This window comes from Gadus morhua, chromosome 12, assembly GCF_902167405.1.
Source record: "Gadus morhua chromosome 12, gadMor3.0, whole genome shotgun sequence".
Taxonomy (NCBI): Eukaryota; Metazoa; Chordata; class Actinopteri; order Gadiformes; family Gadidae; genus Gadus; species Gadus morhua.
The window spans coordinates 29,015,347-29,030,510 of NC_044059.1; the positions used below are offsets into that span (position 1 = coordinate 29,015,347).

General features: G+C 44.5%; 2 protein-coding genes across 2 annotated transcripts in view; both read left to right on the forward strand.

Moving 5' to 3' along the window:
• Nucleotides 1-4,738, forward strand: part of LOC115556319 (fibronectin type III domain-containing protein 7) — a 9,830-nt gene extending 5,092 nt beyond the window's left edge. The window contains exons 7-14 of the mRNA XM_030373518.1: nt 1-7; nt 526-783; nt 1,516-1,770; nt 2,595-2,849; nt 3,241-3,498; nt 3,897-3,926; nt 4,198-4,237; nt 4,394-4,738. The exon at nt 1-7 is cut by the window's left edge and continues 248 nt beyond it. Coding sequence (XP_030229378.1) covers nt 1-7; nt 526-783; nt 1,516-1,770; nt 2,595-2,849; nt 3,241-3,498; nt 3,897-3,926; nt 4,198-4,229 — 1,095 coding nt within the window. The 3' untranslated portion in view covers nt 4,230-4,237; nt 4,394-4,738. The remainder of the gene's footprint in view (nt 8-525; nt 784-1,515; nt 1,771-2,594; nt 2,850-3,240; nt 3,499-3,896; nt 3,927-4,197; nt 4,238-4,393) is intronic.
• A 6,081-nt stretch (nt 4,739-10,819) lies between these two features.
• fndc7b (fibronectin type III domain containing 7b) overlaps nt 10,820-15,164 on the forward strand; it is a 44,590-nt gene continuing 40,245 nt past the window's right edge. The window contains exons 1-7 of the mRNA XM_030371744.1: nt 10,820-10,920; nt 11,011-11,032; nt 11,233-11,496; nt 11,705-11,962; nt 12,233-12,499; nt 13,059-13,316; nt 14,726-14,844. Of these exons, the coding sequence (XP_030227604.1) occupies nt 10,840-10,920; nt 11,011-11,032; nt 11,233-11,496; nt 11,705-11,962; nt 12,233-12,499; nt 13,059-13,316; nt 14,726-14,844 (1,269 nt within the window). The 5' untranslated portion in view covers nt 10,820-10,839. The remainder of the gene's footprint in view (nt 10,921-11,010; nt 11,033-11,232; nt 11,497-11,704; nt 11,963-12,232; nt 12,500-13,058; nt 13,317-14,725; nt 14,845-15,164) is intronic.

Sequence of the window (15,164 nt, forward strand, 5' to 3'; positions counted from 1 at the left end):
ACCACCAGTAGGTCCCCTGCGCCGGGTCCCCTTCGTCTGCTCCCCCGTCACACCGTGTTGTTGTTGTTGTTGTTGTTGTTGTTGTTGTTGTTGTTGTTGGGTTTCTCCATGCGTTCGCACAATAGTTAGGAGCATCATTTTCGTGGTAGAGCCAGGATAAAACAATTTCCTTTTATAATTCCAAATCCCCTCATTCTGCATCTTCACTGGTCCTGGTCCTGGTCTGGGGGGGTCTTGGTCCTGGTCTGGGGGGGTCTTGGTCCTGGTCTGGGGGGGTCTTGGTCCTGGTCTGGGGGGGTCTTGGTCCTGGTCTGGGGGGGTCCTGGTCCTGGTCTGGGGGGGTCTTGGTCCTGGTCTGGGGGGGTCCTGGTCCTGGTCTGGGGGGGTCCGGGTCTGGATCTGGGGGGCAGCCCTTTTCGGCCTGACTCACAACATGGTCCCGCCCCCCCAACACCTAGGGGGGCCTCGTGAGTGGTGACTCACTCATGTACAGATCAGATCAGTAACCAACCGCCCTGACCACAGTGCCCTGCTGTCCCGACCATGTGACCATCACCGCGGCGACCACCGACACCTTTGAGGTCACCTGGGCGGAGTCGCGGGGGGCCGACGCGTACGAGACGCACGCGGTGGACGGCGGAGTCGCGCTGGTCTGCAACGACAGCGCCCCCGTGTGCGTGCTGTCGGACCTGCGCTGCGACCGCCCCTACACCGTGACCGTCACCCCCTGCAGCGAGGCCCGCGGCTGCAACCGCGCCTGCCCGGCGCACCTCAAGGACACACGTATGGACACACACACAACCACACACACAACCACACACACATATACACAACCACACACACAACCACACACACATATACACAACCACACATATACACAACCACACACACAACCACACACACACATATAAACAACCACACACACACACACACACACACAACCACACTTACACACATATACACAACCACACACACACACACACACACACACACACACACACACACACACACACACACACACACACACACACACACAACCACACACACACACACACACACACACACACACACACACACACACACACACACACACACACACACACACACACACACAACCACACCCACACCCACATATACACAACCACACACACTTATACACAACCACACACACACATAACCACACACATATACATAACCAGACACACACACACACACACACACACACACACACACACACACACACACACACACACACACACACAAAGACAAACCACATAACCATACACAAACACACACACACACACACACACACACACACACACACACACACACACACACACACACACACACACACACACACACACACACACACAAACACATCTAAATGACGGTGGTGGGCCAACAACCTACCAACTGCAGTGTTGCCAGATTGGCCAGGATATGCATTGATTCAGGGTGGCCCAATCTGGCCCCCCTGCCCCCCCGGTCTCAGCTCAGTGCCCCTCCCGTCCCCAGCTCCCTGCACGCCCACGGACCTGTCGCTGGCCCAGGGGAACGGCAGCAGCGTGACGGTGAGCTGGGCGGCGGAGAACCGCGACGCCAACTACACGGTGAGCGCCGTGGGGCCGCGGGGCCGCCACACCTGCTGGTCCGACGCCCGCAGCTGCGAGGTCGACGCCCTGACCTGCGGCTCCTCCTACAACTTCATCGCCGTGGCGCACAGCGCCGCGGGCCAGAGTTTACCCAGCTACTCTGTTCCCTTGGAAACAGGTGAGAGTCCGACGTTCAGAGGGCTCTGACCTGTCGGACGATGACGGACAGGGACTTCCAATGAGAGTAGTATAAATATTAATACACTAAAGGTAAGGTATGTACAGTCTGGAGAGTAGTGTATAAATACACTAAAGATTAGGTACTTACAGCATATTAATACACTTAAGGTGTGGTACTTACAGTATGGAGAGTAGTATAAATTCACTAGAGGTGAGGTATGAACAGTATGGATAAAAGTATAAATATTAATACACTTAAGGTGTGGTACTTACAGTGTGGAGAGTAGTATAAATATGAATACACTAAAGGTAAGGTATGTACAGTATGGAGAGTAGTGTATAAATACACTCGAGGTGAGGTATGTACAGTATGGATAAAAGTATAAATATTAATACACTAAAGGTGTGGTACATGCAGTATGGAGAGTAGTATAAATATTAATACACTAAAGGTGTGGTACATGCAGTATGGAGAGTAGTATAAATATTAATACACTAAAGGTGTGGTACATGCAGTATGGAGAGTAGTATAAATACGCTTAAGGTTAGGTACTTACAGTATATTGATACACTTAAGGTGTGGTCTTACAGTATGGAGAGTAGTATAAATATTCATATAATAAAGGTGAGGTACTTACAGTATGGGGAATAGTATACATATTAGTACACTTAAGTTGCGGTACTTACAGTATGAAGGGTAGTATAAATACGAAGCAGGGACCATGCAGAGTCAAGGTGACCTGTGCCCAGGTGAGTCCTGAGTCTCTTCCGGAGGCGGGGAGGGACTCTGCACCCCTGACAGCGTCCACCTGTCCTCCCCAGCACCCTGTTGCCCCGCCTCCCTGGAGGTGGACCCGGTGACCCAGGCCATGTCCAACGTCTCGTGGTCCCACGCCAGAGGGGCGGACTCCTTCGTCACCACGCTGACGTCCCCGCGGGGGCACGCCAGCTGCCACACCCGGGACCCCCACTGCCTCATGGGATGCATCACCTGTGGCACCAACTACACCGTCACCATGGAGACCTACAGCCGCTCCGGGCACATGGCCAACTGCTCCTACCAGGGCTTCTCCTCCAGTGAGTGGGAAAACCGCGTCTTACCGGAACTGGTCTTACTGGAGCTGGTCCTACTCTCCACTATGATTAGGAAAAATATTTAAAAAAAAAAAAAATATATATATATATATATATATATATATATATATATATATATATATATATATATATATATATATATATCAAAAACATGAATTCATTTCCGCAGGGAATTGGTCGATTTTAATGGAGCAATGATGTGGTATTATGGTAAAGTGAGTCAGCCTTCTTTAGGAAAGTTCTGTTAAAATCCTGCATTTTTATAGAACAAATACATTTCTGCGCATGCCTTTTCCTTGGGGTTAGGGTTAGGGTTAGGGTTAGGGTTAGCTAACCCTAACCCTAACCCTACCCCCCCCCCTGTCTGTGTTAGGTGCCTGCTGTCCGTCAGGCATCAAGCTGTACCGGACGGCCGGGAGCGGTCTGCGCGTGCACTGGCGCCCTTCCAGCGGCGGCCACAACTACACGGTAGAGATGACCGGCAGCACCAACTACACCTGCAGCCCGCTGCCGGGCCAGTCCAGCTGTGACCTGGAGAACATCCAGTGTGGGAACATCTATGTGCTGCTGGTGGCCCCGCTGGCCGCAGACGGCACCAGGGTGGAATTCTGCCACCAGAGGCTGTATTTAGGTACTGCAGGCGATTATAATAATAATAATAATAATAATAATATTAATAATAATAATAATAAATTAAATTTATATTGCACTTAAAATGGTACACTTCAATCTTCAATGGATGATTATCATTTCATAAAATTAATATTTTGCAAAGTATTAAACAATCTTTGATGGGATGTGCGTGCGTGCGTGTGCGTGCGTGCGTGTGTGTGTGCGTGTGCGTGTGTGTGTGCGTGTGCGTGTGCGTGTGCGTGTGTGTGTGTGTGTGTGTGTGTGCGCGTGTGTGTGTTTTACATGGTCAAATGCCGCAGAGATTCCAGTTCCATTAATCCAATGCATTCAACACTGAAATCATCTGTATAAATCATCGATTTATTCACTCTTCATCACTGTGCTTTTGGTTTTCAGTCACATGTTCAGGCTACAATCTAGGCATGGGTAAGTAGATCTCTTTATTCTAGCAGTACTATCAGTTGATAAATACATGTATTATTCATGTTGAATGGACACATACAAGCTAATTTATTAAAATATAATAGCAGTTATGAGCAGCTAAAATCAACAGACAAAACCTTGTTTGGTACCATTTTAGATTAATGGCTTTTAATTTGATTCACTGAACCTTTATATTTCTCATGGATTCTACATTAGAGATAGTTTGACCACAATTAAAATGTCCTATAAATTGCAATCATGTGTTTTCTTTCAGTAATATACAGAGGAAAACAATTTGTGGACTAGCACACACGGTAAGTGTCAATAAAACAGATTGCCCTACACCCGTAGGCATTTGAATGGTAAATGTAAATATATATATCATTGTTGACACAGTGTTCTGAGGGCACTGCTCATTGTTTAACCACCCAAGGCTGGTTTTGTTGTTTTGTTTTGTTTTGTGAATACAGGTTCTGGGTGGTTCCGGTTGGTTCCGGTAGCAACTTACCTCCTTCTCAATTTATCCTCCCTCATCATGGACACCAATGAGGGAAACTTTTTACAACGGTGTAACTAACTAAAATAATAAAAATAGTAAATATAAGCGTTGTCACATAAGAGCGGTGTCATCATTAAAACCAAGTCTGATTGGAAGTCATTCATACTAGAATTTGATATTATAATGTGGCCAAAAAAAAAGCAAAGCCAAGCTTGTGAAAGGGAACAAAAAACATTTGTATTAAATAAAGATGCAAAAGGTGGGTTTGAACCATACCTGGCCAGCCTTAAATAAAACATTTTGTCATTCTCTCTGATTGGTTAGTAATTTATCCAATAAAAAATGTGTCCTTACCAAAGAGCATATGCAAAGTATTTAGCTTCTATAGAACACGACTCCAATGCTGACTGACTTACTTAAATACCTATGCAATATGTCATTAATGATCTCTTCTGTGTGCTCAATAGTCCCGCAAGATGTATGAACTAGTTTGGACTGTATCAGATTTGTACAATCGGATCTATGTCTCAATTAATAAAAAGATTGAAGCAAGGTTTTTCCAATGGCTCCACACACACACACACACACACACACACACACACACACACACACACACACACACACACACACACACACACACACACACACACACACACACACACACACACACACACACACACACACACACACACACACACACACACAGTTGTATGATGGAGAGATAAGCCTATTACTGAAAACCCGACTTGTGATGTCAGATTGAAGGGCAGTCATGTCTTCTTACTTCATTGTAATGGCAAATGGCATTGGATGATGAATCCGTGACCATCAGGATTGTTGGAGCAACGTCAGGTTACTAATATAATACGTGTTACCATAAAAGGCGTGAAAAGACGGTAATATCTTTTGTTTGTGTAGTTTTTTTTATTTTATTAATCCCAAAAGTCAGACAACATGCCCATGCGCCGTTAACTATTTATTTATTTATGTTGCTGAGTACAGTATTCATGACCATACATACGGAAACGGAAGAGTCTAGTATGCTGCTTATCAATTTGGCTCAATATTCACTGTAGGCCACCCAGAAAATGAAAACTGTATTATTACTTTTGGCTGAATAATTTGTTATCTAGTTAGTGTTTAATTAGCAGGACATATGTTGGATCCATTTACTTTATTTAGTTAGACTAATTTAAATGCACGAGGAATGCCTCCATCTGGTGTTGACGAATTGTAGTGACAAAGAGCCTTATCATGTCAGTAGGCCTAATTGAACAGTGAAAGCTGAGAGAGCACACCGTCTTTTACTTCTCCCGCCACTTTTCGATATCACAACCAACGTTTGAGTGATAGGCTATTATCGTATGTTTGGTTTATTTGTACTTTTCAGTTGACTCAATATATTTTGACGCATGTTAGAGCTTGAGATAAGTGTGGACTAGCACGTGGTAAGTAGGCCTACCCTATGCGTTTTGAAGTGTCCACATTTACATTACATGTTGTCATAATGTTCTGAACAGCAGTTATCATATATCAACTCTTTTGTTTTGGTTTGTTTGAGGAAAACAAGTTCTGGGAGGTTCCTGTTGGTTCCAGCAACTTGCAACTTAACTCCATCCATTCAAACTCCCTCTGTTATCATGGAAACCCATCGGGCACTATTTTCAATGATGTAACTCTAGAAGAAACAAACAAACAAAAAAATAGAATATACAATGGCGGTCACATGAGATCAATGACATCAAAAAACCGAGTCAGATCGGAAATACTTTACAATAATATGATATTAAAATTGAGTTGACAAAAACTGATAAAACATGAATTTAATAATTGTCTTGGAGCTCTTACATATGCCAGAGAAAGTCCTTGTGAAAAGGACAATGTGTTCCAACTAGATTTCCTATACAAGATTATTCTACAGATCATTCTAAATATATGTAGTAGGGCCGTTTATAGCAATGGCAACCTAAGCGTGGTTGGGGATCTCGCCCAGGGTCCCAGAGATCCTGGAAACCCCACTGATATGACCTGCACAATCAACAGCGTCAGATATGCAATAAGACAGAATTCAGAAAAAGTATACACTAGAGGGCGCCGTTTACAATTGTGTTACATAGCAATGTGCCTATTCTTTTTTTATTTGGATAGTTCACAGTAGAGAGTAATACAAAAAATGTCTTTGCAACCACATGGACTGGGTAGAGTACCGGGAAGACACTGCGTGTTTGCGAGTGGCGGCTCACTTAACCCTGTGTGTGTGTGTGTGTGTGTGTGTGTGTGTGTGTGTGTGTGTGTGTGTGTGTGTGTGTGTGTGTGTGTGTGTGTGTGTGTGTGTGTGTGTGTGTGTGTGTGTGTATGTGTGCGGTCGGTGTATGCCTCTGCAATGGGTTGGCCTCCCATTCATCTATGTAAATATTGAGCTGTCAGCACAAAACCTTTCCCAGACGTCAGGGTATCGCCATCAAATAAAAATACATAAAATGGACCATATGCAGCTGTGTTTATGAGTGTGTTAAAGTACTGCAATAATACATGGTACAATAGTTTGTCTGCTTTAAAGTCAAAACTGCTCCACCAACTGAAATTCTGTTCAAAGATAGGGTCAACCACTCCAGAAACTGAATGAATCAGCCTAACATACAAACACACTGGGGGTTGGTTAAAACCATTTCCTTAGACCCAACCCGCTCCTGGACACAGAGTTCAATCTATCGCCATCGAATGGGAGATATAGGTTTCCAACATTCAGAAAGGTTAGACTGAAGTACTCCTTTGTTCACCAGTCAACTGAACCAGGCCCTTAATCCCAGATCAGCAGGCTAAAGCCTTAAATGTTGTCTTCTGTTGGTGTAATGTTATGTTGAACGTATGTATTTACTTTTTATTCGTGGGTCCTGGCGTGAGGTCCTGTTTTTGCCGTTCCTGTCCTGAGGTCTCGTCTGTGATGTTTGCAAATGGAGCTGCCGGGATTCAAGACAAATTTCAGACTTTGCTCTGACAGTAAAGTATTGTCGTATCGTGTCGTAAAACTGGGTAACCATACCTACCAAAACCAGATCTAACCCTTTCCAGGATTGCCCTACTTCATAAGAAACCAAACAAAAACCAAAGCCCATTGTCCCATCCCCTGCCCGGTGTGACCCGCCAACCCGCCCCTCCCAACCTGTGCCCCCCCCCCCCCCCCAGAGGTGTTAGCGGACGTGGCGTGGCAGGGCGGTCCGGTGTGGGCTGGTGGGGGCATGGTGACGCTTCCTACACATCCATATTAATAATAATAATAATAATAATAATAAAATATCGTTTTTTTACAGCGCTTTTCTTGGTACTCAAAGACGCTTTACAAAAAGGAATGCATACCTACAGTCCAGACACTCAAACAAAAGGCCAATAAACAAGACAACACATTAAGAGAGAGAGGGTGGAAGATGGCGGAGGATGATTTAGCAGACGTTGTAGGTGTCCTGAAGAGATGGGATTTAAGTTGACTTTTGAACGAAAGGAGTGTATCAGAGTTTCGGATGGCCAGAGGGAGGGAGTTCCAGAGGGTAGGGGCGGCGATGGTGAAGGCTCTGTCCTCCAGGGGGCGCTACGTGGTACTGGGGATGGGGGTGAGAAGGTTGATTCTGATGCTTTCATTTAAAAACCATGGCATGGATCAAGACTGTAAGAAAGTGAACAAGCAAGGAGCTTTAGAAAACACAATAGGCCTATTCCGTTACCAAAACACCTCAAATTGCAGACAGTTGCTGTTGTACAAAAAGGCTTAGTGCAATTATCGGTATCGCCACACCTTTGCCAGTATTGTACGCCAACTAGTGGGCCATAGACAGTTGCTGTTGCCACTATTTATGATGGCCTACAGTATCATAGCTTCATGATGCACAACCTGCAGGCCAAGGCTTTAGAATTGAATCCAGGTAATTATAGGATCTATTATCGGTGATACGGAGAAGGCATGTATTTTTGTCACCCATTATTTGTTTTGTGCATTTTTGTTCTTCGTTCCGGCTTACCAGTGGTTGCCAGTGTGGTCACATCCTTTTGTTACCTTAAACAACAAAAAGTCAGTTATTTAATCCCTTGGTTTATGGTTACTGTATTTTATATATTTAACATCAAGTTTGTATTTATTTACGTTTTTTTAAGTTGGAGTATTCATTTATTTGTGGAAAAAGTATCGGCCTGTATGTTCCTCTGCTCTTATAATCCCTGGCTGAAAGAATATATAATTTTGCTTGTTATATATGTAAGCAATAGATCACGCCAGGCTGTGGTATGTGCTCATTATACCACTGTTAAGGGGCGTTGTCCGGCCCCGACGCGCAGCGTCATGTATATAGCAGTTATGTATACGCTCATTATACAACAGTTGGGAACCAATCAGATCGCTGGATTTAGGTCCCCCGTTGTATAATTATATCTATACATTTGTTCCATTTTGACCGTAAAAAGTCAAATCAGGGATTCCTCTGTCTCTGCTCTTCTTTCAAATCAAAGGGGGCTTTTCTCATTGGTTTGAATGTCAAATATTTGAGGGGAAAGCATTGGTCATTCCTGTAATTACACTTTGTCACTGTTAATACACACACTTTCTGACTCTCTCTCTGTCTTAAGTTACTTGGGAGTTCAGTGCTGTGTGTCGCATCATGATAAATCACTGTGACCTGTTCCTGTAGTTATGGCAACACAGTATCACAGGTGCCGGGAAACACATTGAAAAGTGAGTGCATTCTCATCCTTGTTCTTAATTCATCGTGCTCAAAAGTTGCTCCATTGTTTAAGCAGGGCACCTCAGGTTCCCTGCCACTGTTTGTTGGACGGATCCATTTTCATGTTGACTTCCTTCTTCCCAATATACGTTGTTCAGCCAAGAGTACCGTTGTATCGTCATGGGATAAAGGATCCCTTTAATTCAAGAATATAGCCATCATAAAAAAAACAGTTCTGTGATTACATTTTAAAATCGGTGTGTTCGATAAATAACGTGACCGTTGTCGATTCCACTCCAAGACCGTGACTCAACAATGTTGAAACTAATTTGGGGGGGGGTGAAGGTGCAGACTGTAACCACATACAGTAGCAGCACTTTCTACCAGGACAAAGGTTTGTATGCATGCCTTGTTGGGCCGGAGTCACGTATTCCCAAGAAGCTGCTTTGCTTTCAGCGGCACCTGTCTCCTGTGCCCGCCCTTCCCAAGCTTTATCTCCGTGGATCGGGTCACTCTCTCCTCTGTTCCCATGTATTGTTACAACGATGGGGAAAAAACTGAGTAACAAGCATTGGAACAGGACACAGCAGTTCAAATTCATATCAATACCCTCTCTCGGTTTCGTGACCCCTTAGTCCTTGAACGACAGAAATACTCAAGATATCTGCATTCACTTTGCCATGACGTAACTCGTTTGAAATGTGTTGTTAGATATCTACACAAAGATGTGTCTGAGCAACACATTGTTTAACTCGATCGATACCTTGAATTTTAACATCTATCTACATCTGGGACATGTTCTATTTTTTTATTTATGAGAGAGACATGTAGCAGCGAATAGAGTGACTGGAGGCAAACCGAGAATGGGAAGAGAGAAACTACGAGGGCCGTTTAGAAAACAGACCTGCGTCAGACCCATACTGTGCAGGTCTATGGGTTACCAGGAGTGTGTGTGTGTGTGTGTGTGTGTGGGTGTGTGTGTGTGTGTGTGTGTGTGTGTGTGTGTGTGTGTGTGTGTGGTGGGAACACAGCAGGCTTGTGGGTCAGCAGCTTTATGTCAAATCCTATCAAAGTGGGAGGGACCCTGCAGCCTGATGTCAGTCAGGTGTCTTATCAACAGTGGATGTTTACATTTAAGCCTTTATATTCATATCCATACTCACATTCATTTGAGATTTGAAGTCGCTGACCCCTTCAGATCGCCCATTCCCTGCAATCAGCAATACCTAACACTACAGGCAGAGAGCTAACTTTCTAAAAAGCACGAAACAGAGATCATTCCCGGACCATTTGCAAGGGCACATGTGTACGCACACAGACTCATACACAGAAAGCTCTGGATAAAGCAGGGAGCCATGAGTCGGGAGCCATAAAAAGGAAAAGATCTCCAAATTAGCTTTAACATAAGATGGACAGACATAGAGACAGAAGGGGGAGATGATGGAGACAGAGAGAGACACACAGAGAGAGAGGGAGTGGTTGGCGCATCCATCACTTGAGATACAACCATCGTACTCTCGTCCACCCCTCCCACCTCCCCACCCTGTGCTATCGTCCCCTGATACCTTTCATAGCCGCGGGCCCTCAGGGGAAAGCCTGGCCCCATTTGGACCCTACTGATTGGTTCCCACACCCTAGGACTACCTGGGCCGTCGCTAAAAAGAATCCAGAATATCTTTTGTGTTGGACTCACCTGTATACTAAACGAATGGTGATCCAGCAGTCAATGTCAAAGATGGGATTGGTGGGAGCTATAGGGGTTTCTTTGATATTCCTATCGCTAACTCAGGTAACTGACCATTTTCAACGGTAAAATCCTTGAATAACATTACGATCATATTCATTTTTAAACCTTTTTTCCACATTATTGTTTCTACAGATACCATTTACTCATGCAGAAGGTAAGTCATTGGTTTTTGTGCGGAGTCTAAGAAGGTTGAATATTAATTTGTTCAAATTTTATAAGATGTTATGTTGAGGATGTTGATAGAATTGAAGTGTAGATATAGATGTGTAAGTAAGTTTTAGTATTTTATTAAAGGAGAGGCGGCTGTTTTTTTGTTCAAGAATGATCAAACATCACCATCTCCGTCTCTTTCAGGACCATGCATAATCACATCAGTGAGTTCTCAAAGCCCTTCAACGCTTCATGTAAAATGGGATCATTATCTCGGGGCAACAAATTATTTTTTGGACATACGAGTTATCAACTCGACAGACATTGCACCTGTTGTGTTGACGTTACCGGGGTCCACCAAAGAAACGGACGTTCACGGTTTACGGCCAGGAGCCCACTACAGCGTGACCCTTAAAGTCTTCCAATATTACTTTGTAGTATGCCACGTTACGCAAGAGGCGTCCACAGGTAAGCATCCACGTTCAGTAGGACTTGAAAATATAAAGAACACAAATCAAGTTATTCAATTCGAGTATTTTAACGTGTACGTTAGTCGTACTCAACAGCAATGTTTTGTTGTTATTATTCAAATGAACAGTTACGCACATACCTATAATAAGCATGCAACACGCCTAGCAGTGTCATTGAAATGCCTTTGCACTCGTCTTCTTTCTAGTGCCCGCAACCTCCCAGATAATATACCGGAGGGCACTGACCAGTACAAGCGTTCGGCTAGAGTGGGCACGTGTCCCGACCACGGACACATACATCGTCTTGATGGAAGGACAGGCTGGACAGAATCACCAAATGATTTTGAGAAATACCAGCGTGGTATTCACCGGACTGGAGCCCAGGACAGTGTACAACTGCTCCGTATTCACCGAGAACGAGGCCGGCAGGGGGCTTCGGAGCGCTCTGAAACCCATCTTGACACGTAAGTGGGGGCTTCGTTGTTGAACTCTAAAGCTGGGGGGGGGGTTTTTTCTCTCTGCATGGGATATTTGTCACAGTCAAATATTACAATTGTTAGCACTTTATTAATCTTGTAAGAAAACAAAAAAGATAATTAAGTGTAGGCTACACTCTTAGATATGGATATCAATAGGTTCCTATCTCAATTTGAATCGATCATTGTGTGATTGATTGAGGGGAATGGTACAATGTGTAGCAACTGATTCAAACACTCCATCTGTCCCTGTCTCAGTTGCGCCACCCCCAAACGATATCGTCGTGCGGCAGAACGGCCGCCAGAGAGCCCGAGTGTCGTGGCAGCCAGTGGATCGCGTTCTGCTGTATCGAGTCACAATCCGGAACCAAGACCAGCCAAACAGTGAACCAATGGTGGCAAACGCAACGGCTCCCTATCTGGACTTTGACACCCTGTTATGTACCACCTATGACATCTCTGTGTCCTCGTTCCACCGATTCCTGCTGCCCGGAGAGCCCAACGATGTCTCATTCACCAGCGACGGTGAGTCAGGGCCAGGGCCAATATCAATAACTGTGCGATTAGAATCTAGGTCAGCCTTTCATTCCGAGGCGCTCCATTCACACATGCAGAATATTATCTCGGGCAGGGAGGAGGTGGGGGATTTGGGTTCCTTCATGACTTTCTTGTTATTGTCACGTCAACAAACTGTGTGGGGGAACATTGAAGGCATGGATGGAGCCTTCTTGGTAGGTTTTTATTTCAGGCTGAGATAAGGCAACAATGAGGCCTTCATGAGTGTGACACACCCACAGGTTGTGGTCACTAATTGGATGCTCATTTTGTTTTGCATATGCTCTTGTTTCTCTTCGTGTTTCTCCTGAAGGAGGAGGTCCTGGTTAATAAGACATGACCCATATTTTTAAACAAGTATTCATGCTCTGTAGAACACATCTTAGTGTTAAGTAGAAGGAAGAACCAACATGTCATACAGTTCTCTTGACGAGAGAAGTTCAATGTTCCCTTTGTGCGACACACCTTTGACGTTGAGACCCCTCTCTCCAACACAATCTAACAACACCTTGCGTTGCGTGCCGTGCAGCCCCCAGTGCCGCCAGCGGTGTGGTGGTGGACTACAGATGTTCCAGCAACACGGCGGTGGTCTCCTGGGTTCCCGTGGTTGGAGCCGACTCCTACCGGGCCACGGCGACCCACAACGGCACGGTGAAGTCCTGCCTCAGCCGGGGCTCCCAGTGCCAGATCGAGGGGATGGCCTGCGGCCAGAGCTATGTGGTGTCCGTCATCACCATCGCCGGGGACTGCGAGAGCCACGGAAACTCAACCACCAACTTTCAGACCGGTGAGAGTCCAAAATACCGATGTGTGCCAACCAGGGTGGCCACCTTCCTCATGACCAATCACGTCTCCGGTGCAAAAGGCCCTCATGGAACGCCAACTTATCGGTCGATCGCACAGGGCCACAGGGTACGGGTATGGTGTTGTGTGAGTAGATTTGTGTTCAGCCCAGACTTAAATTAAAACATTCTATAACTTTGTGAAACGCTTAGTAATCATCAGATTTCCTACAAACTGTTGTTGACGTCGCTGTGCTTCACTTCAATAGCCATGTTCCTCCTTCCCAACACATTTTTGAGTTCTGAAGTTCACTTCTGTGCTTGCGTGCGTCTCTGGGCGTCTCTTTGAGAACTGGGTCTCCTTTTGAGCTCTGTTGTCACAATATATTGTGTTGTTTTCAGCCTTATGAGAATGGGCCTCTGTTTATGGAAACCTGAAACCTCTTAGAGTGAAAGGCATGGAGTATTATTTTCAATATCGGGGCGTTTTAACCTGAAAAGTCATTGTGACGCCTTCCTTTGATGTGACTAGGTTTACCTGGTTTCTTCGTCCACTAGCGGAGTCTACCTATATCACTGTAACTGACTGTCTCAATCTCTGTCTAATGATATGTAACTCTCTCTATCTCTCTGTCTAACATTTATATATTTTTCTGTTTTACTATATATAGTTTCTTTCTATATCTCTATCTAACTATCAAGCTCTGTCTGACTATCTAACCATATATCTGTCTAACTATCCATCTCTGTCTCACTTTATCTAACAATCTATCTCTCTAACTTTATCTAACCATCTATCTGTCTAACTATCTCTGTCTTTATAAATCTATATCTAGCCACCGATCTCTGTCTAACTATCTATCTCTATCAATCTTTGTAAATATATCTACTCTGTCTCTCTATATCTATTCATAGCTCTGTCGTACTCTAACTATCTTATGTTGTTATAATATAAGGTAGACAAAGATAGTTAAATATATATATATTTACAATATCTAAATCTAACTATCCAGCCATCTGTCTAACTATATCTATATCTTACTATATTTATCTGTCTAACTATAAATATATCGAACCATCTCTCTCTGTCTTACTATATATATAAATATATAGATAGATATTTATCTATCTCTGTCTAACTTTATCTCTGTCTGACTCTACCTAAATCTTTCTTTGTCTAACTTTACCTCTATCCAACTATCTCTGTCTAACTATATCTCTATCTTTGTCTGACTGTATATAGTAACTACTTGTACAACTCTATCTTTGTAATGATCTACATATCTGTGTAACTATCTGTATAACTCAATAGCTATCTATTCTATGTCCAACTCTTTATATGTCACTGTCTAACTATCGGTTTAGCTCAGTCGATTCCTGTCTAATTCCCTTACTTTATGTCTTTCTGTGACAGTGTCCTGTGCTCCGGATAATCTACAACTGTACAGAGAGTGTTCCATCAATCTCATCAGCTTATCCTGGGATCGGGTCAATCACACAGATCACTACATAGCGACGCTGGTGGACTCAATGGTATGTTGACGTTAGCTTTTAGCTTAGTCCCGAACGGTTAGGTACTAAGTGTGGCACCGCGGCTCTGAGAGTGACCCGCCTCCCCCACATCGGCACATGATTCCGTCCATTGAGCCAAAATGGCATGTTTATTAAACCAAACAAGTCTTGAAGCCGCTAAGCCAATGCTCCTCCACCTGCTCCTCAGGTGCTTCACATTGGCGCTAATTGGTGACAGCGCCAATGCGCTCACTGGCGCCCTCTGGGGGAAATGGGCGGTATACCCCGTATACCACCTCTCCCCTGGCCACCAGGGGCACTGTTCCGGAGCCGGGTTGCCA